Source organism: Bos indicus x Bos taurus, chromosome 8 (assembly GCF_003369695.1).
Source record: "Bos indicus x Bos taurus breed Angus x Brahman F1 hybrid chromosome 8, Bos_hybrid_MaternalHap_v2.0, whole genome shotgun sequence".
Lineage (NCBI taxonomy): Eukaryota > Metazoa > Chordata > Mammalia > Artiodactyla > Bovidae > Bos > Bos indicus x Bos taurus.
This window is the reverse complement of record NC_040083.1, coordinates 70,203,948-70,230,174: the sequence shown is the minus strand read 5'-3', so window position 1 is coordinate 70,230,174 and position 26,227 is coordinate 70,203,948. Positions and strand designations below refer to the sequence as shown.

The window sequence follows — 26,227 nt, the reverse complement described above, 5'->3', positions numbered from 1 at the left end:
GTGGGGTCAGGATGGGCTGGGGAAGTGTGCTGCCCAGGAGCCCTCTAGGGGCAGCTAGGGAACCCAGGCTCGGCCTCACTGAGGCCAAACTTCCAACAACCTAGGTGGCTGCCCTTCAGCAGAGATGGGTGACCGTGACGCACAACACGCCGGCTCAGGCAATTGTGGGGACGAAGAGGGAACCTTGGCATCCTAGACCACCAGGAATCCCCCACGGGGACGTTTTTGCTTGCCCTGTGAGTCCCTTCTTCCTTCTAAAAGGAAAGTGCCAGGAACGACTGTGGTGAGGTCGCTGTTCCAGTGAGTTGAGCCGGGAGCAGAGGTTTAACCCCGTCCAGTCTACACTGGGCGAGCCTCCCACCTCCCCTCCCCCACCTCGGACGGCACCATCCTGGTCACTCTTCTGGGCCTTCTTGGCTCTTTAGGAACTTTAAGGTGTGGTGTTTGTTATTTCTTGTCTTGGTCCAGCATTTGGTGGCGGTCCATTGCAAGGGCCCTGACCCTGTCCCCTCCCCGAGCCCCTTGGCCCTCCCCATGCCCACGCCAAGGCTCGAGGCCCCTGCGGTTCTGTGGCCTCCAGACTCCCCACCCGAGGGGCCAGTCCAGACAGAAGCCACTGCTCTGGGGCTTCCAGCTGGGGGAGGGGACCAGCATCTTATTGTTTCTTCCTCCCGGGAACAGACTGCTGTCAGGCTAGGCACCAGGGTTTAAAACATCCTATATGTGTAAGAACGAGGACATCCCATATGTCCACTGAGTCCCACGACCCTGTCCCGATCCTGCCAGATGTTTTTCTGGGAGGGACCCTGTCGCTCACGTAAACAGCTGAGCGTGTTTTCCCAGGGATGTGGCCTGGGCACTGCTTCATGACTAGTGTCGAGAGAAATCTCCATGGACTCGGAGGAATATATTTTGGGTCTTTGCGTGTGGTTGAACAGAGCACACAGAAAGAAATGGGAGCTGTAACAGGAAAGACCGGGTTGGCCGTGTGGGGCCATCCACGGTCATTCCCAGGGCCCCATGTGGTCATCCCCGCGCCAGGAGCCCCCAGGCTAGAGGCATTGCTGCTTCTTGTCTCGGTGCCACAAGGCTTCCTATGGTAGGGGAAGCGGCCTCCAGCTTCTTTGCAAAGAGAGTCTGTGCAGGGGTAGTCTTAGTGGCCTCAAGGTCATGGAGAGGTGGCATAGCCCCAGCCACGGGGTGGGCGGGGTTGCTGAGAGCACCAATATCTCCCCCCAACTGTGAAGCAAGTCACGAATGGCAAAGATTTGCAGAGGAGCAATAGGTGGTCTCTGAGAGGCTGAGTCACTCGCCAGAGACAACACAGCAGCAGACTGGGACTCCGACCCAGGTCGTTTAAACCACGGCTCCCTCCTGTGCCCATCTGACCTGCCCCTTGAGGGCAGCAGGAAGATCTGGGCTCTCCTGGCCTGAGCGGCCATGCCTGCCTCCCTTCATCCATCCTGAGATGTGTCCATTCCCAAACCATGTGCTGTTTCCCCCAGCCCTGGGCCATCATGTCAGGCTCCAGGCTCCCTGCAGGTGAGCGCCACACCCACCAGCACACCTTGGAGCCCTGCTCATTTGGTCCCTGTGCCCGAGTGTCATCCTAACTGTCTTCTTAAGGCAGCCTTAGGACTGAAGTCCTGGAGCCCTGCTTCTTTGAAGCTCCCTGCACCAAGCCCAGTCAGGCTCTGCCCGGGGGCTTCATGACCAGTATGCTGGGCTGAGTGGTGGCCCCGAAAGCCATCCATCCTTCTGCAGCCCACAAAGATGACCTTATTCCGATGAAAAGTCTCGGCAGGAAGTAAGTTACTGACCACTGCACCAGATCACCCGGGACGCATGAGGACCCTAAATCCAATGACGGATATGCTTGGAAGAGAAGAGGGAATGATTTGAAGCACAGAGCCACCCAGGGGAGAAGGTTTGTGCAGATGGATGCAGAGGTCGGGGTGATGTGGCCACAAGCCCAGGGAGGCCTGGGGTCCCCCAGAGCTGGACCAGGCCAGAGGGACCCTCCCCTGGAGCCTCTGGAGGGAGCTGAGCCCTGCCCACACCTTGATCACAGGTTTCTGACTCCAGACCTGGGGGCGAATGAGTTTGTGTTAAAACTGTCCAGTCTGTGGCCAGTGGCTGCAGCCACCCCTGGATACTGAGAGTGAACTTGCCGGCTCCAAGGTGAGAACAGTGGCAGGACCGGCCCCCCGCCCCACACACAGAGACACACAACCTTGTCATGAGGTTAAATGCGTTAATACGCACAGATGCCTGAATCAGGGACTGACACTTGGATCTTAGCCCCCTTCACCTCTTCCTCCTCGTCATCATCACTGTCATTGTTAGAGGCCCTCATCCACTCGTTCAGTGGACACGAGGTGCTCGTGCACGGCCCCAGTGTGTGCAGCGAGGCCAACAAGCCGGGAGGCTCCGCACAGGACTCACCCTGCCTGCTGGGTGAGTGGCCCGCACGGGGCCTGTGCAGTGACACGGAGGCCCTGGGAGAGGCTGAATCCTCTGGTCGTGGGAGTCACGGGGGCCTCAGCATCAGAGGTGGAGGGGTGAGCCAGGTTCATCCACGGGGGTGCAGCCCTTCACTCAAAGTGGGGGAAGAACGCCATGTGTCACCCAGTGTCCGGGAGGCTCCCCTTGCCCTGGTGGGCTGTGGGCACAGCCTTGGATGACCAGGAGTCTGCACCTCAGTAGGGGCTGAGGCTGGCACTGAGTGAATCTTCAGTGAGGTTTTTTCCTTAAAAACCATCCTAAGTGACTTTGGCTCCATTGCTTTTTGCCAGAAACCTACAATGATCCCAAGAACTTTGTACACTCCAAGAGTGGTGACTGGATGTGGAGCCCAGCACAGACCCAAGTCAGTCCTGCCCTGAGTCCCACGGGCCAGCCACACCATGCCCCTTCCATGGCCTGGCTTTCTTCTGCCAGGACCTTCAGAATAGTGGAAAGGCAAGTGTGGCCTCAAGCTGGAGGTGCCCAGCGTGGGCTCCTAGCCCCTGGGAGTTCCCTTGGGACATCTGGTGGACCATAGTCCCCACTGCCGTCGGGCAGCTCTGTCTCGGGGAATGTTGTGTTTCTTTGCTTTTTTTTGTGATGCAGCACCCCAGTTACTCTCGGGGCAATTGGGAAGTCTGCTGGTGTTACATGCTCCTGCCTTAGATGGGGAACATTATTGCTGCATTGACGCTGCTCACTCCATACTGGGAATCTGTTAAACACAAACGGCAAGCAGAACAGAGAAAAACAGAAAAAGAAAAATGGAGAGTTGCTTAGGTTGCTTCAGGTCTCACCTGTGATTAAGACTGTGTACAGCCTGCACATGAACCCGAGTTCCCACACCTGCCAGCTATAAGGTGCCAGGCCCTGATTTTAGAACCCTAGCTTCACTAAGGAGTCACTGACAGATACAGTTTTTGTGTATTTCAGGTCTACATTGTGATGACTTGATGCCCATAGAACCATGGAATGATTGCCCAACATATGCATCGCCTCACACAGTTAACTCTGTGTATGTGTATCTTTAATGTTCTTATAATCCATGGAGAAGGCAATGGCACCCCACTCCAGTACTCTTGCCTGAAGAATCCCATGGACGGAGGAGCCTGGTGGGCTACAGTCCCTGGGGTCTCTAAGAGTCCGACACGACTGAGTGACTTCACTTTCACTTTTCACTTTCATGCATTGGAGAAGGAAATGGCAACCCACTCCGGTGTTCTTGCCTGGAGAATCCCAGGGACGGGGGAGCCTGCTGGGCTGCTGTCGACACAACTGAAGCAACTTGCAGCAGCAGCAGCAGCAGCAGATGGAGCTGGATGCCATGATCTTCATTTTTTGAATGTTGAGTTTTATGCCAGCTTTTTCACTCTCCTCTTTCACTTTCATTAAGAGGCTCTTTAGTTTCAGCCCCTGGAGGCATTTCTTATTCCCCTTTCTGTCTTTTCTCCACCATGAGGGGCCCATTTATAGTTTTTAACAATGTAGTTTAACAACAGGCTCCTTCAATATATTCTATACTTTTTTCCTTCTTATATATATATTTTTAACCTATCTATCCTTCAGTTCACCGATCCTCTCTGCAGCTACGTCCAATTTGATGTTAAGCCCAAAGACTGAGTTCTTAAATTCAGTCACTGTTATTTGAAAGTTCTAGAATCGGTTTTGATTCTCAGACGTTTTTCCTTTTGTCAAGTATATTTTTGAACTGGTGAAGTTTGCATCTGATACCTCTAGCATACCTCTGATGTGCTGATATACATCTGATACCTCTGGATCTGTTTCAGTTCTTTTTCTCTTTCCTGTTTGTTGTTACACCCTTTTTGCTTTTTTTGGTTGCATGATGGACATTATCTATGGAAAACCCTAGAGTTTCTGGTGATGCTGTCTTCTCCAGAGGTTCCTCTGAGGCAGACCTCTAGTGGGGACAGAGCTGTCTGTTCACTCAGGGCCTGAGTGACTTGAGGCTGGGGTGTCCTTGTAAGCTGAGTCTCAGCAGCCTTCACCCACCTTCCCCCTGACCGCAGGGAGGAGCCCTCCAGCGTGTCCGTCTGGAAGCCTGGGGTGCTTCCCGTGGCCTCCCCCGCCCCCTTCTCGCCCAGTCCTGAAGCCCACCATCTGCCTCCTGAGCACCAAGAGGTGATTGATACTCAGCGCTCAGCCGGTTTGGGCAGAGTGTTGGGTATGTTTTCTGTGCCTCCCTTTTCTTGGGGAGCTTAGTCTCTAACATCCGGACTGACTTATCAGGCCTGAGCTCGAATTTTTGTCTTCCCAGCCCAAGGAACCATCCAGAGCTGTGTTAGCCAGTACCCTCTACTTGACTTTTTCCCTGCCTTTTCTTCCCAGAGTCAGCTTTGTTCAGATGCCCAGAGGGAAGGAGTGGCCCTCTCAGTGTCCAGCTCCCTCACTGGGCTTTTTTGAAATCTTGGATTGTGGCTGCCTAAGGACCTCTTTTTAAAATGTATTTAGCTTCTGTAGCTCTTGGTAGGCTGACCCACAAGCTGCCTGCGTCTGTAACTGCAAGTGGGGAAGCCCTAGGTGTCTTCTCTCATCTGAAGCCACATGTAAAATTCACAGTAATTATATTGATCATCTTTGATACCGGGGAAAACAAGAACCAGAGGTCCTCGCTTAGTACCCACGGTTGTGTTTCTGATCAGAATCCCCAGCTTCCCCGGGCTGTGTCAGCGCCACTTGAACTTGGGAAGAAGGTGGAGCAAGCGGCCCATGCGGCCTGGGGACAGAGGAGCCGGTCTGCCCTCTTCCCCTGCCCCTGACGGCCCAGGGCAGGCCTTTCGATGACGGGCTGCTGGTGGTCGAGGAGAAGGCTGAAGAGCCAGGGGTTGTGTGAACTGTATTCTGTGACGTGGTTTTTCAGTTTGAAAAAATGACTGCTTTTAGTCTTCCCTCCAGTTTGACTTTAAGGTTGAAAATGAAGATTTTATTCTTAAAGTTGAGCACAGTGATTTTACAGTCTTTTTGAAAGCAACAGTTGAGGTTTTAAAAAGACATCTCAGAGAACTCCAGCAGATAAAGCGAAACAAAAAGAGAATGTGTTCAGGGTGAACTGCGGGCGGGACCCCAAACTGTACTCTGTCCCTCCCAGAGTCCGTAATTGCTGAGAGGGGTGGATATAGGGCCCCAAGCACCCTGGGGACCGAGGTCCTCAAGTGACAGCTGAGGTCCCGGCTGAGCCAGGAGCAGTGTGGCCTGTGCCCTGGTGAGTGGAGAGCCGCGAGGCTGGGAGTGGGGCCAGGAGAGGGGGTGGGAGACTCGGGCGCGGAGGGAGGGGCAGCACCTGGCGGGGTCTGGGAGGTGCTGGCTGTCGCGGCTCGAGGCAGGGACACCCCTGAACCTCCACCGTGCAGCCCCCATTGGACAGAGTTGTCTGGCATCCCAGGGTCGAAGTTAAGAGGGCGAGTTTGCAGCAGATGGACGGAGCTCCTGTACCCACTGTGGGTTCATTTTAAGTGCCTGGAGCGAGATTGGTCAAGCCCTTGCTGAGCTCGAGTGAGGGAGTCAGTCAGGGAGGACCGAGCTCAGGGTGAGAGTGAGGGGCAGCTAGCATGCTGAGTCCTCCTCACCTGAGTGGGTTCTGGGGACACCCTTGAGTTCAGGGGTGCTCTTTCAGTAGCCTACTGGAGGCTTGTTTGGGGGGTGAAGGAGGCAGAAGCCCACTTAGAAGACGTGCTCATTCCTAGTGGTGGTGCTTTCTGAAGCAGTTTATATTATTTGGTTCGACTGTGAACCAGTATCCTTGCAGGGTTATGTTTGACGGTGGGCCTGAGCTGTGGGCACGGCTTTCCTTCTCCCACACACCACACTCACCTGACATCTTTTTGGCAGCCCCTCCCCCCTCTCTGCACCCCTGATGGTGGGCTTGAGCCCAGCCCCCCTGTTACCATGGAGCCCTTGTGACTGAGTGGGTTCCAGGTTCCGGGCTCCTGGGAGACATGCTGGAGGCAGAGCCTTCGTGCCATTTCTTCTAGAGACAGCAGTGCTGATGGTCATAGTGTGAAAGCGGTGTGTGTGAGAGTGGTGTGTGAGAGCGTTGTGTGCGAGAGTGGTGTGTGAGAGCGGTGTGTGAGAGTGGTGTCTGAGAGCAGTGGTCGTAGTGTGAATAGTGGTGGTCATAGTGTGAGATCAGTGGTGATAGCTCCGGTGCTGAGCTATCTAACCGTGAAACAGCAGTTGCCCCCGAGTGGGGGACTGCCCCCATCCGCGAGGATGGGTCGCAGAAGGGCCCGCCTATGGGCACTTTTCCAGTGCTGCAACCCCAAAGCGAAGGCCAAGACAAGGAAGACCTCGGCCTCGGCCCAAGTTCTGGAAGCGGAGTGGACTGACGTGAGAGCAGCCGGGGGCTGGGCCCGTCGGATTGGCCCTTACCCGGTAAAGCACTGGGGCTGTGTTTCATTTTGTTTGCATGGCTGTGGGCCCTGCCGGGGGTCCCTGCCAGCCAGGGCGTTTTGCCCTTCTGGGCAGGATCGACCCCAGCAGGTTGACCTTGTAGGTGGTTGTGCAGGTGCTGCGTGGAGGATGGCCGGGGGCCCCACCAGAAGGGAAACGCTGGCTGGAGGAGTCACTGGGGCACGTGGATTGAGCTATAGAGTCAGTCCTTGAAGCAGAAAGGCTAAGCCCCTTATCGTCTCCCATCTTACAAAGCACAGAACAGTGTGTCCAGTATTTTAATGATGGCTACCTACTGCTTACATGTATAGCATACATCCTCATAGCTTCACATGTCTACTACATGCCTCTTACAAGTGTTGGGCAGTGTTCTAGGTGCTTAATATTCAGTGTGTAGTAGGGGATATGCAGCCCAGGACTTTTTTTACGTGTGCGAGGAAAAATAGAAGAATGAAAGATGCCGTGTGGTTCAGTTTGAGCAAGTTCACCACGTGGACGGTACCGCGTGCACGAAAATTGTGATAAAATACATAAAACATGAATTTAACCTTTTAACCAGTTTATTGAATGACTGGGTGACTTCAGTGGAGTCAGGCTAACAGATGGCTATGGGGTGCCGTCAGCCTTTTTCCCAGAGGAACACTCCAAAGCCTGGTGGCCTTGTAGATCTTCCCTTTCTTCTGCCCTCTCCCCAGTGGTTCTAGGTCACTGGTCTGTGTGTCGTTTAAGAACCTCTTTGTCCACTTTGTTGTTAGGTTTATGTTTAGGAAAGTTTCTCAGACTTCCCTGGGTCTTGAGAAGGCAGGCTTGGATTCCGGGTTCTCCCCTGCCGCATGCCTGCCAGGTCAAGGTGGAGGCTAAAGGCCGGTCTGAGTTGTGGTGGTCTGTGTGGTCTTGGGGTCAGCGGACCCCTCTTCTCCAGAGGAGCAGGGAGACCCTCTGTGTGGAGCCTGGAGAGACTTGACGGGGTCAGTCTTCAGTCTCGCTCTCTTTTTAATTTGTGTTTGCATTTAGTTACTTACTCATTTAACTGTTTTCTAGGAGTTGGCATCCCCTACGGAAGAACTCAGTGCATGCCGAGAGCAGCTTCTAGCAAGAGAAAAAGAGATAGCCGAAATGAGAGCCGAAAGGAACAACACCAGGGTCAGTAGGGGGATTCTCACGTGTTGACAGTTGCCCCTCGGGGGTCACCACTGGGTTCCGTGTTGCTGTCTTTAAACTCTGTCTGGTTTTCAAGTCATTTTTCACATCTTCCCACTGAGCAGACCGGGGTGGATCCGATCAGGGTTCTCATACTTTGCTTCAAATTTATGATGAGAGCTAATATAATTTTAGTACATTTGAGGGGGGAGTTCTCTTAACTTACATTTTTGTCCATGCTACAGTGTGTGTGAGGTCGTAGTTCCCCGAACAGGGATTAAAACTCAGGACCCCTGCAGAAGTGTGGAGTCTTAACTACTAGGCCACTGGGGAAGTCCACTCTAACTTTAGACTGAACTGGCGGGATTCCAACTTGCCTTAGCATGGTTTTGGTGTTAGCATGAGGTTGAGAAGAGTTATCGGCCCTGAATTCAAGTATGAAGTTGAAGGTGCTCCTTTGGCCCTGCCCTGCAGCTGCTGCTAGAACACCTGGAATGCCTGGTTTCCCAATATGTGCCATCGCTCCGGATGACGATGGGCAAGCAGCAGGCGCGGTCCCCAGCCGGCATGAAGAGCGAGGTGGAGGTGCTCAAGGCACTGAAATCACTGTTTGAGCACCACAAGGCCCTGGACGAGAAGGTACCAGCCACCCGGCCGTCCTGGATTTGTACACTTGCTGCCTTGTTAGGTGGATGATGCATGTATTTATGTAACTAGTTGACTTTTGAGCTTCTTGAATTCTTGTAAATACATTTTTTCTGTAAGAAGTCAGAATTTTATATGGTTAAAAAGTGTTGCCTGTGTACATGCTCAGTCATGTCCAAGTCTTTGCGACCCTGTGGACTGTAGCCCACCACGCTCCTCTCTCTCTGGGACTTCCCAGGCAAGAATACTGGAGTGGGTGGCCATCTTCTACTCCAGGGGATCTTCCCAACCCAAGGATCAAATCTGCCCTCTTGCATTGGCAGGCGGATTCTTTACCACTGATCCACCTGGGAAGCCCCAGGTAAAAAGTATTAGTTGGCATAAATGTCTCAAGATTTATTATATTCTGTATATCAATTTGCAATTAAAAACTAGGTAATAGAATTATTTTAGGAACATTTTTTTTCCTAACTTAAATTTAAAGCTGTTAATAAGCAGATCTTCTTGACGTTAAGGTCAATGAGATGCATTAAATGTCTTCTGTTACAGCAGCCATGTATTGGGGTGAGTGTACACTAAGAAGTGCACTAAAGTATATACACACTTCAACACACAGTGACTCGGCCCCTTTTATTTCAGTTGAGAGCGATTACGAGGAGTACTTGAAAGGTGTAGTTTGTTAGAAGAAGAATTAGGTGCCACACATAAAGAGAGAAGTTTGATCAGTCATCGTGTAATTTCAGTGAAGGGTTTGTCATTTGTATCCTTTCACTTAAAAAATAGTATGAAGGCTGTAGTGGACGTCAGATGTTATTTATCTTTCTGATTGAGGACCCTCCCACTTGGGTTATTTTAATGACTAGTAAACTAGACTTGTGGCTCAGAGCTGCAGGATCTCTTAAGTACCCCTTTGTCCAGTAGAAGACAAATTCTGACTCTAATCACCTGGTTCTCTTTGGGATGGATAGCATCACCATGTATTTTCTTTTTATGCTGTATTTTCAGTTTTGAGTTGAGTTTTTCCAAATGGAGTTTTGCTGTCTTTACTTCTTTCTTTATTCTGATTCAAACTTTTGGTTTTAGCTGATGATTCTTAAAGAGAAGAAAAACCCAGAAAAGATACTGATGGACGGGGTGCTTGATATAAATCCCAAGCAAGAAAACATGCCAAGTGCCAATGGAAAGGCAAGTCCTCAGTCTCACTCTCTGTCTGGTTCTCGTCTTACCATCCAGTCTGTGCGGGGCTGTTGGGACCTCTCACCAAAGCACCATGTAGTTCTGTGCGACTGTGAGGGTCGTGTGAGCTCCAGAGCACAGAAGGCAGTTTTGACCTCACCAGTTGCCCGGAAGTGCTGTGTTCCCTCCCTCCCAAAACAAGGCTGTCTAAGGCTTCCTTTCCCCCTTAGAGAACCTGTGACGGCTCTCTGGCTCGGGTGATCCAGCTCCAGGAAATCATAAACAACCAGTTGCGAGATCAGAGCCAGATGAAGGAGCTCCTGGCAGCCCTCTCTGCGCAGGTGACAGACCTAGAGGAGGACCTGGACATGGCCAGGAAGGATCTCCTCAAGTCTGAGGAATTCAACGTGAAACTACAGCGGGACGTCCGCGAAGTGAGTGATGGTGGACGTGTCTGTCGTCCTGAGGTGGGATGTGGGTCCCTTGTTCTCCCGGTGGTCTCAGCCTTGGGATGGCTGCGTGAGCAAGAGCAGAGCTCTGGCGAGACCACGACTGGTGGCCTCCCTGCCTCTGCGTCGAGGTCTCGGGGTAGAAGAGGCCTGGTCCAGACGGTCCATTGCAGTGGACCAACATAAGGGCAGCCCTAGCGCTGTGCTGCAGCCTGGGTGTGGACTGCTCGTTTCTACAAGTTCTAGGGGCCTAGTGTGTTCCTTTTTAAAAATTCATTCATCCGTTCATTCATTGATTTGTATAGTTGCTTTACCCTGCTGTGTCAATTTCTGCTGTACAGCAAAGTGAATCAATCATATATATATATATGTACACACACATATCTCCTTCTTTTTTAGATTTCCTACCCATTAACTTCACCACAGAGCACTGAGTAGAGCTCCCTGTGCTGTACAGTAGGCCCTTACTCACTGTTGACTTTATGCACAGTATCAGTAGTGTATGTGTCAACCCCAGTCTCCCAGTTCATCCCCCTACCTGCCTGTTGAATGTATTCCCGATGATGCTGAAATTTCCTTCTGATTCACTCAGGCGAGTCTGGTGACGTCTGTGGAGCCCGTTCTCTCGGAGAGATGGGAGCATGCTGTGTGGGCTCTGCTGAGGCAGCTTGCCTGGCCATCTTCTCTAGTTTTCTGAGGTTCCGCTCCTTGAAGGGATGTGTGACAGTGACACCGGCGGTCAGAAAAGACGAGTGGCCTTTGCTCACCCTCAGATCCTCAGGCCCGTGCTGTGTAACCATGTAGAATCATGATGTTTCTGGTGGTCATGTCTGCGGGTGTCATGATTTATGAGACACTACCTAACAGTCATTGTGAAAACAGAAGAGTGCTGGGAGCTCAGGCCTCCTCCTGTGAGCCTCAGCTTTCCTTTGTACACAGGCAGACAGTGCCCACCCTGCCCCACCCCTCCACCGTGAGACCGTCTCAGAGAGAACCCCTCCAACATGTGTTCCAGCAGGTGTACTTGTTTAGTAGCTTGGTGTGAGTAATTCTGTGTGAGAACTCAAAACAGAAGTATTTGCACATATTTGTATAACCTGTTCACATTACTCTGGCAATAGGAGGAGAGTAGGTGGCAGAGTTTAATATGTAGAGAATTCTGGAAAAAGCGTTTTTAAGACCTTTCACTTTTAATGTTAGGACAACACTGGTTACTTAGTGACTACGGAGGGACCTGAAGTGGATTTTGAGCTGGCAGACGGGAGTTGCACCAGCAGCAAGTTCTGGTCCTGGTGTGAGCATTTCAGACATGTGGTGTAACTCTGCTTTAGAAGAACTAGGCTTGAGAAGGCTGCTTCCAGTTGTGTTACACTTTGACTTCTGTTTCCACTCATTGATACTCTTACTTTAATTTTGAGGAAATTGCATGAGATTTTTTCCAACTTTTACCCGAGGAAATGAGCCTCAGAGCTCCCTGTTGGATCTGTTGAAGGTCCCTCCGTGTTCTGGGTCAAGCCCGCCTGTATGGTGTAGGAGACAGAGGTCCTCATTTCATGCCAGATCCCTTCCCTCCTGGAATTCTTGCAATGACAGGGTAGTTTAGTGTACTTTTTGTTTGCTGTTTGGGTTTATTATGTAGAAAAGAAGCTTGGTAAATCGAGTGGCCAGACAGACATTAAGACAGATGGGTGCCATCGTGGCAAATGTGACATTTGAGGTAGGCGCGTTTTTGCTCACGTCTAAGAAAACTGCCATGTCTAGGAGTTTAATTTTGAGGATGCTAATTTTATGTTTGATTTGAAAGTTAGGATTTAGTCCAGCATTTTTACTCTTAAGTGTGCTGGAGTATTCCACGATAATGACTTACTTTTCTCCTCTGTAATGCCCGGTGTAGGCCATGGCCCAGAAGGAGGACGTGGAGAAGAGAATCACGACACTTGAGAAACGCTACCTCGCCGCACAGCGCGAAGCCTCCTCTGTGCATGACCTTGATGATAAACCTGAAAAGGAAATCGCAAATAAGGATTCTCTGCATCGACAGGTAATGGCCTTTACTGACCTGTGTCTGACTTTTATAGTAGTGAATACTGAAGAAGGAAGGTAAAGACCTTTTCATGTGACTCCCATGTTGGAAATCAAGTCCCAGTGTAAAGTTCTTATGACCCGAAAATACTGTGTTCAAAAGTGTGGATGTACATCATGATAAATCAACTGTACTGAAAGGAAATCCAATGTTTAAAAATTGAGGGTGACTGCAACTTACAGGTTTGAATGATTTGGGATTTGGTTTAACCATGTTGTGGAATTCCACTCCTGACGCTTTTGTTTTACTTGAATCTGTTGGCTTGTTAGCATTTTTTCTGAAAGAGCAGAGAGCAGCAGGGAACTTCATGGCAGCTGGCTGCCTGTTGGGAACTGGGGTCAAAAGGCAGGGTTAGAGCTCCAGTCTGATTAGGGTTGGTACTTCCTATGGTTGGGTGAGCTTTACTCGCTCCTGTTCCCATGTCATCTCAGATAATCAGGACTTACCCAGGAAAACCAAATCTGGCTTCTCCAAAACAAAGTGAGTCAATCTGGTGTGTGACAAAGTGTATCATTGGCCCCACCACAAAAATAGAATACTAGAAAGCCATTGAAATTTATGATGTGGAATGCTAATTAAGAACATTACGATATACAAAATAATGGCTGTAAAAGGCAGATCAGAAAATACCACGTACCATATGCTTTTGTTTTCTGAGGGTTTTAAAGCATATCATATTGTTTATGTATGTACATAGAGTAATACATACAGAGAAAACATAAGAAAGCTGCTTAGAAACAAATGCTAACCTCTCAGGAACCCGAGCGTATAGATAATTTAATTTTTTTTCCTTTTCAAAAAAGAATCTGTCTAAATGTTCTACATTGAAAGTTTTTCAGAGTAAGAAGATCTGTTAAAAGAATAATCGTGCATTTACAAATATTAGTTGACTGGCATTTCACCAGGCACACTCTGATCAGATCTTTGTTTCAGAGGAGATGAAAGCCATGTTTTGGCTTACAAGCCCGTGGCCATCTGCGGTCGGTAGGGTTCCCTTCAAATGATGATTCTGGTGATGTTTTAAGAAGGGTCAGTACTGAACCCTTATTCCGTTAACTTGTCAATAAGAATGAATACGCTTCTACAGATAACTGATCTTCTTTAATATATAAGAATTTTTTTTTTAAGACTTCTTTGGGGACGTTTAGGAAAAGCAAATACTCTGGCAGGAGGTGTTCTGCCCACTGAGACCAAGCCCAGGAACACTGAGAGAAAAATTACCGTGACGCAGCTCGCGAAACAGAACTAATCCAGTAGAGACGTGCATTTAGGTTTTGTCTCAGCTTACTAAAAACAGCAGAGGCTACACCACTTGGCCTGTTTGGATGCTCTGCTCTCCCTTTGTAGGAGGAGGATGAAAACCGACCATTGCAGGAGCACCTGGAGCTGGAGGAGCAGAAGCTGCAGCAGACGCTGCTGAGGGCGGAGACGCTGCCTGAAGTGGAGGCTGAGCTGGCTCAGCTGGTGGCCGCGCTCTCCAAGGTGCTGCTCTGGGTCCCTGGGGGGCGGGCGGGGGAGGGCCTGTTCCATGCTGTCCCACCGTGCCCCTCCCTGTGCTGCTCAGTCCACAGAGGAGCGCAGACGCGGGGGGCGTGCTGCCCGGCTGGGATGGGAGCGCGCCCTGAGTGTCAGACAGTCCCCGCTCCCGTGTCATCGTTCCGTTAATTTCCCTCGTTTTGTCCCGTGTTCTGTGTGTCCCCAGGATACTTCAGCTCCGAGTCACTGCTGCTCAGAGTTCAGTCAGCAACTCAAAGCCTAGCAGGATAGAGAGCTAGAAAAATCCCATTCTCGTTTAAGAGATGGCCAAAATAGCTCTGTAATGAAGACAGTTTTAAGTCTTTATTCATACATTGTTGAGTAAGTCACAGCGGGGCACGGTGCAGACCCGGGGCCCCACTCCCAGCTTGCAGTCCCCGGGAGCCCGCGGCTGAGAGGCGTCCCGGAGACGTGGCGCTGCTGGGGGCATGGTCCCCATAGCCAGCCAGCCACCTCGTCCCTCTGATGGGAAAGGTGTGGCCCCGCACTGTTGGTGGGTACTGGCTGGGCATGGAGAGGTGGGACTGTGCGGGCGCGGCTGTCCGGAGCGTTGCCCGGAGCTCAGTGAGCGGCTGAGGGGCCGGCCAGTCGCGGGAGGCCGGTGGTGTCGGGTGCTCGCAAACCCAACCAGAGCAGGGTCACTAACAGCCGCCAGGGGGCACCCTTCTGCCTGTGATCTTCCTCTCAAGGGTTGGTTTCTTCTTTCCCCTGACATCTCTGCTGTCTGTCCTGGGTCGGCCTTGTAGTCTGAACTTTGGTCTTCCGGAAGCTCTGTCACTAAGGAGGCTAAACTGTTGGAATTTACCTCCCAGCTTAGGAAGGTAGAACGTGTGCTCTTGTGCGTCCCGTGCTTGCCACTGCCCTGCCCGCGCTGGCTCAGCACAGACAGTCTGAGGAGGGGGTGCAGCGGCCGCGGGTGTGGGGCCCGGGGCTTGGACTAGCACGTCTCCTCTCACGAGCCGGTCACCAGCACCCTCCGTCACCCACGTGTCACACGCGAAGCTGCGCTGGCTGCTTGAGCAGGCGTGCGGGCGTGCCCCCCACGAACCCGGGGCCAGTGGTCTGCACAGAGCATAGCCCGCTTGCGTCAGGACAGGGTCGTTGCGAGAGGAGCTGACGCTGTTCTTGGCCGACAGGTGGAAGAGAGACACCGTAACATCAAGGAGAGGCTGCGCCAGATGGAGGCCCAACTGGAGGAGAAGAACAAGGAGCTGCTGTGGGTGCGTGTGCTGATGGGGAGGCCGCGTCTGGGCCAGAGATGCGGCTTGGGCGGGGGCCGCGGCTCCCGTCTCTGCCATCGAGTGTGTGTGTGTAGCCCTGTCTGCTGATCCAGGCACCCAACCTCGGGAGCAGGGCCAGATGTGGTCGCCCGTAGGCTGTGACCAGGGGGTCCCCACGTTCAAAGAGGCTGCTTGTTGCTCTGAACAGCCAGGCCGGGGAGCTGCTCGGGTACAGTTGGACCTTACGAGTGCCCCTCAGACAAACCCGAGGATGCCAGCCCGAGGCTCATTGGTGCCCAGGTGTGGAGGTGTTTGCCTCGGACGTGTCGCTGGAGTCCCACATGCCCGACTGCTGGTCCAGACATGGTGTGTGTGTGTAGGATGGCTGCTCCTATGCAGGAGGAGAACCGTAGTTCCGTTGTGACAGAAGGCCCGTCAGGAATGGGCGATGGTGGGGGCTCGCATCAGAGAGTCCTGAGAGAGGTTTCCCAGAAGGGTTGGCCACACGGTGATACAGACCATTCAGAAATGGAGTGGGGATCCCAGGTCCAGCCTCAAGTGTCAGTACTGTCCCCACCATACCTGTGTTCTTGGGGCTGACTGCAGAGCCTCACACGCGGGCTCCCAGGGGGCTGTGGTTCTGACTCCCATCATGAGACCTGCAGTGAGGCTCCCTCCCTGCTTAGGCAGAGAGGTCAAGTTCTCCCAATCAGGGATGCACTTCCTTACTTTCAGAACTGCTACTCAGAGGCTGCTGAGATTGGGATGCTGTTTATGACTAAGCCAATTCAAAGTCAAGTTTTGTTTTGCTTTAAAAATATTGGAATGCCGATGCCTTATTGGGGAAGCTGTGACAGGTTTTATTTCCGTGGGCTCAAAAAGGGGTGGCCGAGCCCTGGGGAGGGGTCGTGACAAAGACAGAGGGCGAGGGTACTGGCCACGGGGGATAGGGAGCCGGCAGGCCAGCACCTCGAGGCTGCCCCTCGGTTGCTTTGAGGTCATGTCTGGGAAATCAAGGCAGGACCTGGGTGAGAGTGGGGCAGTGGGGGGAGACTTGTGGAGAGAAGGGTGTGAGGTGTGAGAGCGGGAGGGCGGCACGGGGCCCAGCAGGCACTCTCCCGTGCGTCTCAGATGACAGAGCCGCCCTCGCGGTGTGAGGGGCCATCCCCAGAACAGCCCGAGGGCCTGTGTCCCGAGAGGAGAGCCGCAGAGGGGCTGGCCCTCCCGTCCCCTGGCTGCCCCTGCTCGCTCCTGTCTGTGCGTGTTCAGACCAGCCTGGGAAACGGAGGGCTGGGAACCCTCGAGGACGGCACTCCCCGGTGAACTAGTACCAGTGATGACTGCTGAGGGGGACCCAGCGGCTGGGGAGCTGAAGGATTTTTTTCTAATTTTCCTTCAGCCTGGCTGACGGAAGCATGGATGTATTTTTTTAATTTTCGGTTTTTGTCTCTGACTCCATCAGCCCACCCTTGTGAATAACCTCATAGGATTGCCTTCCGTCCACACTAAGACCTGAGTGTCACCGGGCCATCTCGGAACTGGATTCTCCTCCTGCCTGTTTCTTCAGTTCTGCTCGCTTAAGAGATGGCAGTGTCTCATAAGCATGGCCCATTTGTCCAAAGTCAGGGCTTCCATGTAAAATTGTGTTCAGTTCCTGACAGACTTGAGCTGCCCAGAATGTCGCTGACAAGACGTGGTCCTCTCGTGCCCAGGTGCAGCCCCTGAAGGATCAGGACCGGGAGCACGGGCGGCAAGCCAGCGTGCTAGCCAACGTGGCCCAGGCGTTCGAGAGTGACGAGGGCACGTCTGACGGCGAGGGCGACGGGGTCACCCTCTTCAGCTCGGCCGCTCTGCTGTCGCCCAGTGGGCAGGCCGATGCCGAGACTCTGGCCGTGATGATTCAGGAGCAGCTGGACAAGATCAACGAAGAGATCCGGTGGGTGCGCCTGAGCCTAACTCCCCGGAAACTCAGTTTCTCTGAAGAGCTGTCTTCTGCTTAGAGAAGTCTGAGTGTTCCATAGTAAGAAAACTGACTTCAGGTCTGCTTCAAGAAGTTTCCGTTCTGAGATTGCCCTTGATTATAGAGCTCAGTCAGCCAGGGCATTCTGTCCAACGTGTGGTGTCAGCACTCTGTGGGGGGTCGTTGTGGGGTGTCCCCCCCTCAGCTCTGGGCCCCAAGGTAGGTGAGGTGCCGAGGTGGTGTCCCCTGCGGCCCGTGCACCCTCTGGCACTGAGGGTTCGTCCTCATGTGTCCCTCGGAGCCTCCCACGTTCTGGTGAAAAGCCACCTGGAACAGAAAAGCTGGGGTTCTGGGGTTGGCAAATTCCCACTCAGATCTGCATTTCCTTTTTAACTTAATACAGTGTGAAGATTGGCTTGTTGTAAGATAGTGATATGTTACTGTATGTCACTCTCAGGACATGTGTTTGAGTTTTTCTCATCTCATCAGTATATATAAAATGTTTTCTTTAGACACAGTCTTGGCAGTTCTAACAGTTTACAAAACAGGATAGAACCCAAAGGCCCGCCTCGTGGTGAGCAGGGGGCCTTGGGTCTGGGTGCAGCCGGGTGGCTGGGGGCCCCGAGGCCTGCCTGGTGCCACACCCGCGCACCTGTGCCTCCTGTCCCGAGTCCACGTTCAGAGTGGCCGCAGGCCGGTGGCCCTGCACAGGGCCTGGCAGAGCTGCTGCTCAGATTGTTCTCGTCCCGTCAGCCCTGGCCGAGGTGCCCGTTCCTGCCGGTCGAGTGCGGGGGGCTCGGGCAAAAGGCAGGGGTGAACGCCACAACCAGCAAACACAGATGTGCTACCTGCACTTTTGACGCCGAGACAGACTGCTTTATGGGCCGTGTTTGAGCACAGACAAGCTCAGAAAGACTGTTTTTTCATCCCCATAGGAAATTTGGAATGGTTATATATTAATATTTTTATTTTTACAGCAAGTTGTCAGGTAAAAGTGATTTTTCCTTATGCAACAAGTTGACTTGATGTAAATGGTAAATTCTGTCCATCAACTTGTCAACACTGAAAAACTTTCAAGATGTATAAGTAGAAGTGAAACTGGAGAGTTTACTACCTGTAAGGATCTTGTATTTTAATTTGAAAAGCATTATATTTGCATAATCATGTATTTAACCTGTATATAAAATCATCCACGACACATTAGGGGAGAAGAGCAGTAACTGAATTCTAGGTTAATGCAGCACATTGACATGAATCCAGAAACTCACACAAAGCTGGTGGAAAACTTCAAGTGATGCGTTTGTACATATACAACCTTAGAAAAAAAATTAAAAGATCACCTCAGCACTTCATCTGGTCTGGAGACTCGTGTTTAGAAACTCTAGCTTGCTCGTGAATCGCTGTTTTGGTTATACAGAGTTCCTGATTCCCAATGGAAAAGACTTGAGGCACTGACGTGCATCTCTGCCCTGAGAGCAGGGAAGGTAAAGGTTGTCAACTTCAGGTATCTCCTTACACGGAGAGAGTCGCCACCCAGACCCCATCAGAATGGTAGAGTAAATAAGTCAAATCAAACGTGAATGATCAGGGGCCACTTTGTAAGACTCAATGATAAATTATTCTAAGTTTGAGACTATTCCAAAGAGGGAAAGTTGAACCTTTTTGCTGAGGTGTTAATTGAGCAACTGTTCGTGGAATTTGCTAATCGTGACACAGAATGCAAGCCCAAATTTGTTGTCCAGACACATTCCTCTGCTGACAAAGGCAGGTGATGATTTTCTTCTATTTTAGGTTGATCCAAGAAAAGAAGGAGAACACGGAGCAGCGGGCCGAGGGGATTGAGAGCAGGGTGGGCACGGGGAGCTCAAGCAACCTTCGTCGTTTTAAATCCTTGAACTCCCTCAACCTGAATGCCACCTCCTCGCATGCCAGCTCCTGCCCGCCCAGCAGAGGGCGCTCCAAGCCCCGAAGGAGGCGGCACAGCCCAGCGCGGAAGGTAGACAAGCTGGGCATCATGACTCTGGTATGTGTCGGCCTCCTCCCTGCCGCGTCCCTCCCCGAGAACACTACTTTTCTTTTGTTTGTTTGTTTTTTCTCTTTTTACCCAGAAGAAAATCAGGTACATTTGCTACGCTCAGAGATCTAAGATTTTTAAAACTGCTTAGTCTTTCATCGGGCTTCCCTAGTGGCTCAGACAGTAAAACATGTGTCTGCAATGCAGGAGACCCGGGTTCGATCCCTGGGTTGGGAAGATGCCCGGGAGAAGGAAATGGCAGCCCACTCCAGTATTCTTGCCTGGAAAATCCCATGGACCGCGGAGCCTGGTAGGCCACTGTCCATGGGGTCGCAAAGAGTCGGACACAACTGAGCGAAATCATTCCATAATCACACAGCGACAAATTAGTCTTGATATTTGGACCACCGGCTTAGCACGTCATCATGAACTCAGCCAGAGCCTGCCTCTGTAACGCTGGGCCTGGCCTGTGCTGGACACAGCAGCTGCAGGAAGTTGCTGTTCTCAGGGAGCAGACCGCTTTGGGAGAGTAACCGTAGGCAGCTCTCACTGCACGTGGAAACGGGCGGCACATTTCCCACTGGGGATGCCTGGCTGCAGGGTGCAGGGCATGCGGCGGGAACCAAACCAAGAATCTACACTGGTCTGCTTGCTGATGGGCCTGGCCGCGCGCTCAGGCCAGCTCTGCGTGTGAAACCAGGTTAAAAGCCCGGTGCCCCAGGGCCCCAGGGAAGAGGTCGGGCTTCTTCACTCTTCCGAGTCTGAAAACAGGATGACGACCTAGGGCTTTTGGTGACAGAGTGTGCAGCTCTAAAGCACGTGTTCCAGCTTTCTTCCATGTTTAGCTTAGGTTTTGTGAGTGCGTTGCTGTTTACCCCATGAAATCATGTTTACAGCACTCTGCTTTGTCACTGCACTTGTATTATCCCTTTTTTTGTTGTTACCACCCATTTCATGTTAGCTGCATTGTTAGTCAGCATATAATTAAATTAACTGTGAATCATTTTAGCGGCATGTGAAGTGGTAACTAGTCCATTTTGTGGTCTTTGGAGACACTGTTTTTCTAATTTGCATCATTGGCTAATTAGTTGATATTTAAAATTCTTTGACGATTTCTCTGTGGTTTCATGCTTGATTTCCTTCCGAGGATTTGTAAAAGAACAGTTCTGTATATTTTGTCCTGTTGTTGGAGTTCTCTGACGGTGTGTCTGCTTTCATCATTGGTTTTGATTTCCTGGCTCATCCTGTTGTCTGCTTAGTGGTTGTCAATCCAGACCCCAGCTTCCCACCACTGCCCCCCTCGCCCCCCAGGCTGTAGTTTACCCATCCATCTCCCCTTCCCCGTCCTCCCACCTGCTCTGGTCATAGCAGTGCTGTGGGTGCACTTAGTCGGGTTTGTGCTTTGTCTTCATGTCTCATTAAATGGTGTTTTCCCCCCAGAGCAGTAAGTTTGAATTAGCCTATCACTATGCATTTACAAGCATAATGTAGATGGATCTTCAACTACATATCATGTGTAATTCATAAATGAGATTATCCTTACCTATAGAAATGATCTTCTTAAGTGTAGAATTAATGGACTTTTGACACAATATCCTTTCTGTTTTGGTGCTTGTATTTAAGACTATAAATCTCATCAGCTTTTGCACAGTTAATGTTTCTACTAGACTCTTTAAAAAACTATCTTCTATGGTGAATAAAATGTAAAGGCTGCACCTGCTATTATGCTAGCTTCCATTCTTACATATTTTCACAGGGAACCTACTTTAATAAATTTATTTTGAGAAAATTTAAATCAAATTCTAGGTAAGCATTTTACATTAATTTCGAATAGGTGGTTAGATTTGTTCAGTGTTAAAATAGGTATTATGGTAACTTCCTCATCAGTTAAATCACTATTTTAAAGTATGACATCTTTTTTATTAAGAGAAACTAACTTATAGAGAAGTTTGGCTGAGAATAGACAACTGTTAAGGCCCTTTATTGTAGAGAATGCTGTGCTTTAATAAATCATGACGTTGTAATAGAACTGTATCTTCCTGAGTAATAATTTATAGTGTTTCTCTAGTAAATCTTGAATAGCTTATTTAACTTCTGTGGTCAAAAAAAATGTTCTGTTTCTAGTTACACGTTGTCTAAATCTTCATCTCACTTCTATGTTTGCCATCATTTTGGCTATACTGTGTTTGTCTATGCCGATTCTTGAAGTTTTAGCTTCAAAGTCACAATACATCTGGTTTCTCTTCCTTTCTTTGCATGCATCTATCAGCCTAGTGATTTAAGGAAGCATTGTTGAAAGGTAAACTATTTAGTAATTTAGCATGCCTTTGTTTCTCTGTGAAGTATTAGAGAGTCCTTATCATTTTATGTGAATGAACACTGTGTGGTTATGTACTGGTGAAGAACTGACATTTTAATGGAAGTAATGAAACTCACCCACCACTTAAAATATGTTGATGGTTCTGTTGGAAATAGGTCACTCGTTGGGACGATTGTAACAGTTTGCCTCTATCCCACTTGTTTGCCTTCTAATCATCTCATGCTTATTTATAGTAGACATAGTATTATTTATTATTTTTAAAATTTTCTTTACTTATTTTTTTGGCCATGCTGCACAGCTTATGGGATCTTAGTTCCCCAACCAGGGATCAGACCGGTGTCCCGGCAGTGAAAGTGCCAAGTCCTAATGTCTGGACTACCATGGAATCTCCGCTTAGAGTTTTTTTAAAACAAATGACTGACTCAGAGCCATAGATGTTAGATTTGGAGGAAGCCAATTTAATGATGGTGGGTAGCAGTGTGCAGGAGACTCTGTGCGCCAGGCACCGTGTCAAATGCTTTCGGAGTCTGTCATCTAATCCCACAGACACCCAGGTGAGGTCCAGGCTGCTGTTATCCCCATTCAGCAGACATGGACACTGAGGCTTAGAGAGGCCGGGCACCATGCCCAGGCTCACACACCCAGTAGCAAATGTATAGTGAGACCTGTCTGGACCCCGAAGGGGTTAATCTGTTCCCCACACTGTTGCCACCACTGTGTTTCCTGTCTTCAGACCCAGGATCAGCAGAAAAGCTGGGAGTCCAGGCGAGATCATTTTTTTTTAATTAGTTTCTTTTTTAATTGAAGGATAATTGCTTTACAGAACTTTGTTCTTTTCTGTCAAACCTCAACATGAACCATCCATAGGTACACATACGTCCCTTCCCTTTTGACCCTCCCTCCCATCTCCCTCCCCATCCCACCCCTCTAGGTTGAAACAAATCAGTTCTTAGTGAAGACCTAGGACGGAGGAGCCTGGTAGGCTGCAGTCCATGGGGTCGCTACGAGCCGGACACGACTGAGCGACCTCACTTTCACTTTTCACTTTCATACATTGGAGAAGGAAATGGCAACCCACTCCAATGTTCTTGCCTGGAGAATCCCAGGGACGGGGGAGCCTGCTGGGCTGCCGTCTATGGGGTCACACAGAGTCGGACACGACTGAAGTGACTTAGCAGCAGCAGTTTACTTTATGTAAACCACAGTGAGCAAATTACACTCAAACTGCGTGTAAGCACTTCAGTGTGTAGCCCCCAGTCTGTATCTTTCTGAGAAAGACAAGCCAGACATGTGGTGTTCGCATGGAGGGGTTAGGTACCTTTTCTACACTTCACTTGTTGTCATGGGTTCAGTAACCTGCATCATCACTAAACATGATCTTGGGTGGTGGTACAAGCTGTTTCCTTTTCTCCTTCAAACAGAAAGGTCTGGACGGCTTTGCTGAGAGGTTTCTTACTCTTGCTAGTGGTGCTTCTGAGCAGCATCTGGCGATGAACACAGTCCTTTCATCAGGGCAGTTCATGCCATGCAGGGTTCACAGTGCTGGCGTGGCTCCGCTGTCCTGCCTGGCAGGGCCATCTGGTCGCTGGATTCAAGGGAGAGCGGAGCCTGGCTGCAGGGAGGCTCCAGGCCAGGATCTGTGCACTCAGTAGGTAGGGTGCTCTTGCTGCCTCACGGCCCCGCTTCTCTTGAACAAGACAGTCCTTTAAGATGGCATTAAGCTAGAACAACACATTTTTTTGTACTTGGCGGATAGCATCGCTAATATGTTTTCAAATAAGTTTCTGGTTATAATGTAAAGCCTGTGTGATTGCCTTTTTCGACACAGTCTATCGTTAGCCAGTTTCACACTTACCTCACTCCCTCAGCTGCCACCTTTACCGGAAGAGGTACAAAATGACGAGACCGCCATCAAATGTGAAGCCTCGACCCCCGCCTTGCTGCGGTTCCTTCGGCTAGACCGGCTGGACAGGGGGTCACCGCACAGAACCAGCTACGAGGACATCAGGGACGCCCACAAGTAAGGGGCCTGCGGCCTCGTCGTCAGTCTCAGGAGCCCTGCGCCTCTTGTCTTCAAAGAGTTGCAGGGATGATTGTAAAGGAATCCCACTGGATTCGGTGCCTGTGTTTAGTGATGAACTTCAGGTGCTGGGGTAGAAGAGCTCAGTGACCTCCGTGATTTTAGAAAACATGCGTCTCTACGTATGGACTCCTGTGGGAGATTTCTTCCTGCTCTTGCTAGAGCTCTGCCCGGCCTGGGTGCATTCCTGATGGTTACGGCTCCGTGCCTCTTGGATTTGCTCTTGAGGGTCCCTCCCTTTTTCTCAGGGGTCTCCTCTCAGGAGACTGTCTGTCACCTCCTGTGACTGACCCTGTCCCCATTCAGACCCCCACCTGCTGAGCTCCCGTTGTGAGCCAGGCAGCACTCGATGGAGGGCACATGTGGTCACCTGACCAGCAGCCCTGCATGGTGACCATCACTCTCCTGCCACGGCCGGGGATGGTCACCCTGCGGGAGGCGGGGGGAACTGCCCAGAGCAGGGGAGCTCGCCTTCTCTGGGAGGGTCATCACCTGCCGAGCAGCGACCCTGAGGGAGGGTTGGAGAGCCCTCTGCACCAGCTCGTCTGGAGTGAAGCCCTCCTCAGGCGAGCGCTCCAGGCAGAGAATCTCAGCTTCCCGGGGCCACTGTTTGTGGCCGGAAGCCTGCATTGCTCGTGTGGAGTGTGGTTGGTGAAGGAGACTCCACTGTCTGCTGCGAGGTTGAGGCGCGGGTGTTGCTGGGTGGCTGGTTCTATCAGTAGGTCTTGTGGAGGGGTGTGTGTTTGCACAAGGGTGCCAGTTAAAGGTTGTTTTCTCTCCCCAAAGCTCAACAGGCTCTCAGGACGGCCCCGGGGGCAACCCCAGCAGCAGCAGCAGCAGCCAGGACTCGCTGCAGAAAGCCCCAAAGAAGAAGGGCATCAAGTCCTCCATCGGCCGTTTGTTTGGCAAGAAGGAGAAGGGCCGGCCTGGACACCCCGGCAAGGAGGCGCTAGGACCAGGTGGGTTCTTCACCGTTCAGAGGGAGGACGGTCTGCATGCATGTCCCTTCTGTGTCTCTCCCGCTGTCCCCACGAGGCTCCTGTCACTCATGCTGGGTGTCCTCCTGGAAGGAGCAGAGGAGGCGTCTGTCTTCTTTAGGGTCCGAGATGATCGGATCAGTTGATGAACGGATGTGTGGATGGATGGAAGAATTAAGAGTTAAAGGATGGATGGATTAGTGAGTGGATGGATGGATGAACAGATGGCTGGCCAGATGGGTGGATGAACAGAGCGTGGAATGAATATTGCAGATGTTTATACTCCAGTGCTAGAAACATACTCTACGAAATTGATTGAGTAGGACCTGGGCAATGATTGTTTCCTCCAGAACAGTGACAAGTGTTTGGAAATGGCCTAAGTGCTCATCAGTGAGGGGTGAGGTAAAATCTGTGGACACCCCACAAGGAACAGCACCTCTCCTTCCTGCCATTTTCCCCATTCCCAGGAGTTCATCATGGGTTCTGCCCATGCCCCCTACTCCATCCCACAGCCACGCAGGTCCTCCTGGCGTTTCCTCATCACACATTGTTATCATCAGGCCCCATCTCACTCGGCCTCATCTCCTTAAGGACAGAATATGTTCCTGCCTCTTCAGCCAGAGATTTGTTGAGTGTCTTGTTTGTGCTGGGTGTGGGATTTATAGGGGTAAGTAAAACAGATGTGGTCTGGAGCACAGTTAAGTGAGAAGAGAGAAAAAGGAGCAGATTATTAAATGCTATCCTTATTATTACTAAATATAACGCTGAGATGGATGGTGCATTGATTATATACCAGATGCTGTGTGTGCCCCTTACCAAACAGGTGCTGCCACCTCCCGATTTACAGAGGAGGAGACAGTGATGGTCATGCGGTTAGGGAGTGGTGAGGGCAGGTTCACACCCATGCAGTGGGACCATGCACTTTGCCGAGCCCCAGCCGCCTCTCTGGTGGATGCAACAGGAATGAGATGGTTCTATGACATCACTGATTCGATGGACATGAATTTGAGCAAACTCCAGGAGATAGTGAATTACAGGAAAGCCTGGAGTGCTGCAGTCCTCGGAGTGGCAAAGAGTCGGACACAACTGAGCGACTGAACTAAAACCTGAGTGTGTGCTGAACTGCTTCAGTCGTGTCTGACTCTCTGTGACCCCAGGGACTGTAGCCCACTAGCTCCTCTGTCCATGGGATTCTCCAGGCAAGAAGACTGGAGTGGGTTGCCATGCCCTCCTCCAGGGGGATCGTACCCACATCTCTCGTTATCTCTTGCAGTGGCAGGCAGGATCTTTACTGCTAGAACCATCTGGAAAGCCCCAGTGAACGCTGACAACTAGGAAATGCAGAAAATAAGGGCTGCTGCTAAGTTAAACTGGAAAAGCAGCAAGTACAGATTGTAAAGAGGAAAACACACGATGACCGACAACAGTGCTGACAGAAACAAGCAGGGATGCGTTCACCCACATCAAGAAAATGTGCCATTTGGAAGAGGAGCCCTTGGAGGGACAGTTGGAACCAGAATGAAAACCAAGGCCATGGTCAGCAGTGCCCACTCACACGGCCCGAGTGGAGTGGTGTCACTCACCGGGCTTTCTGCATCCCCAGAGCTGCTGGTGGTAACATCTGGGCGCTGAGGCCAGGCAACATCCCCGAGTGAGCTAAGGCATCCCTTCTCTCCTTCCAGTGCTGCTGCGGGGCCCTCTGTGGGCGGCCGCCC

At 51.1% G+C, this 26,227-nt stretch overlaps 1 protein-coding gene across 1 annotated transcript in view; it reads left to right on the top strand.

Annotated features, from left to right (window-relative positions):
• Positions 1-25,546, top strand: part of LOC113897471 (liprin-alpha-1-like) — a 37,849-nt gene extending 12,303 nt beyond the window's left edge. Inside the window, exons 2-12 of the mRNA XM_027550221.1 lie at positions 7,954-8,055; positions 8,527-8,691; positions 9,781-9,882; positions 10,104-10,307; positions 12,217-12,363; positions 13,753-13,887; positions 15,078-15,161; positions 16,874-17,097; positions 18,913-19,144; positions 23,324-23,475; positions 24,322-25,546. Of these exons, the coding sequence (XP_027406022.1) occupies positions 8,029-8,055; positions 8,527-8,691; positions 9,781-9,882; positions 10,104-10,307; positions 12,217-12,363; positions 13,753-13,887; positions 15,078-15,161; positions 16,874-17,097; positions 18,913-19,144; positions 23,324-23,475; positions 24,322-24,658 (1,809 nt within the window). The 5' untranslated portion in view covers positions 7,954-8,028 and the 3' untranslated portion in view covers positions 24,659-25,546. The remainder of the gene's footprint in view (positions 1-7,953; positions 8,056-8,526; positions 8,692-9,780; positions 9,883-10,103; positions 10,308-12,216; positions 12,364-13,752; positions 13,888-15,077; positions 15,162-16,873; positions 17,098-18,912; positions 19,145-23,323; positions 23,476-24,321) is intronic.
• The last annotated feature ends 681 nt before the right edge of the window (positions 25,547-26,227 follow it).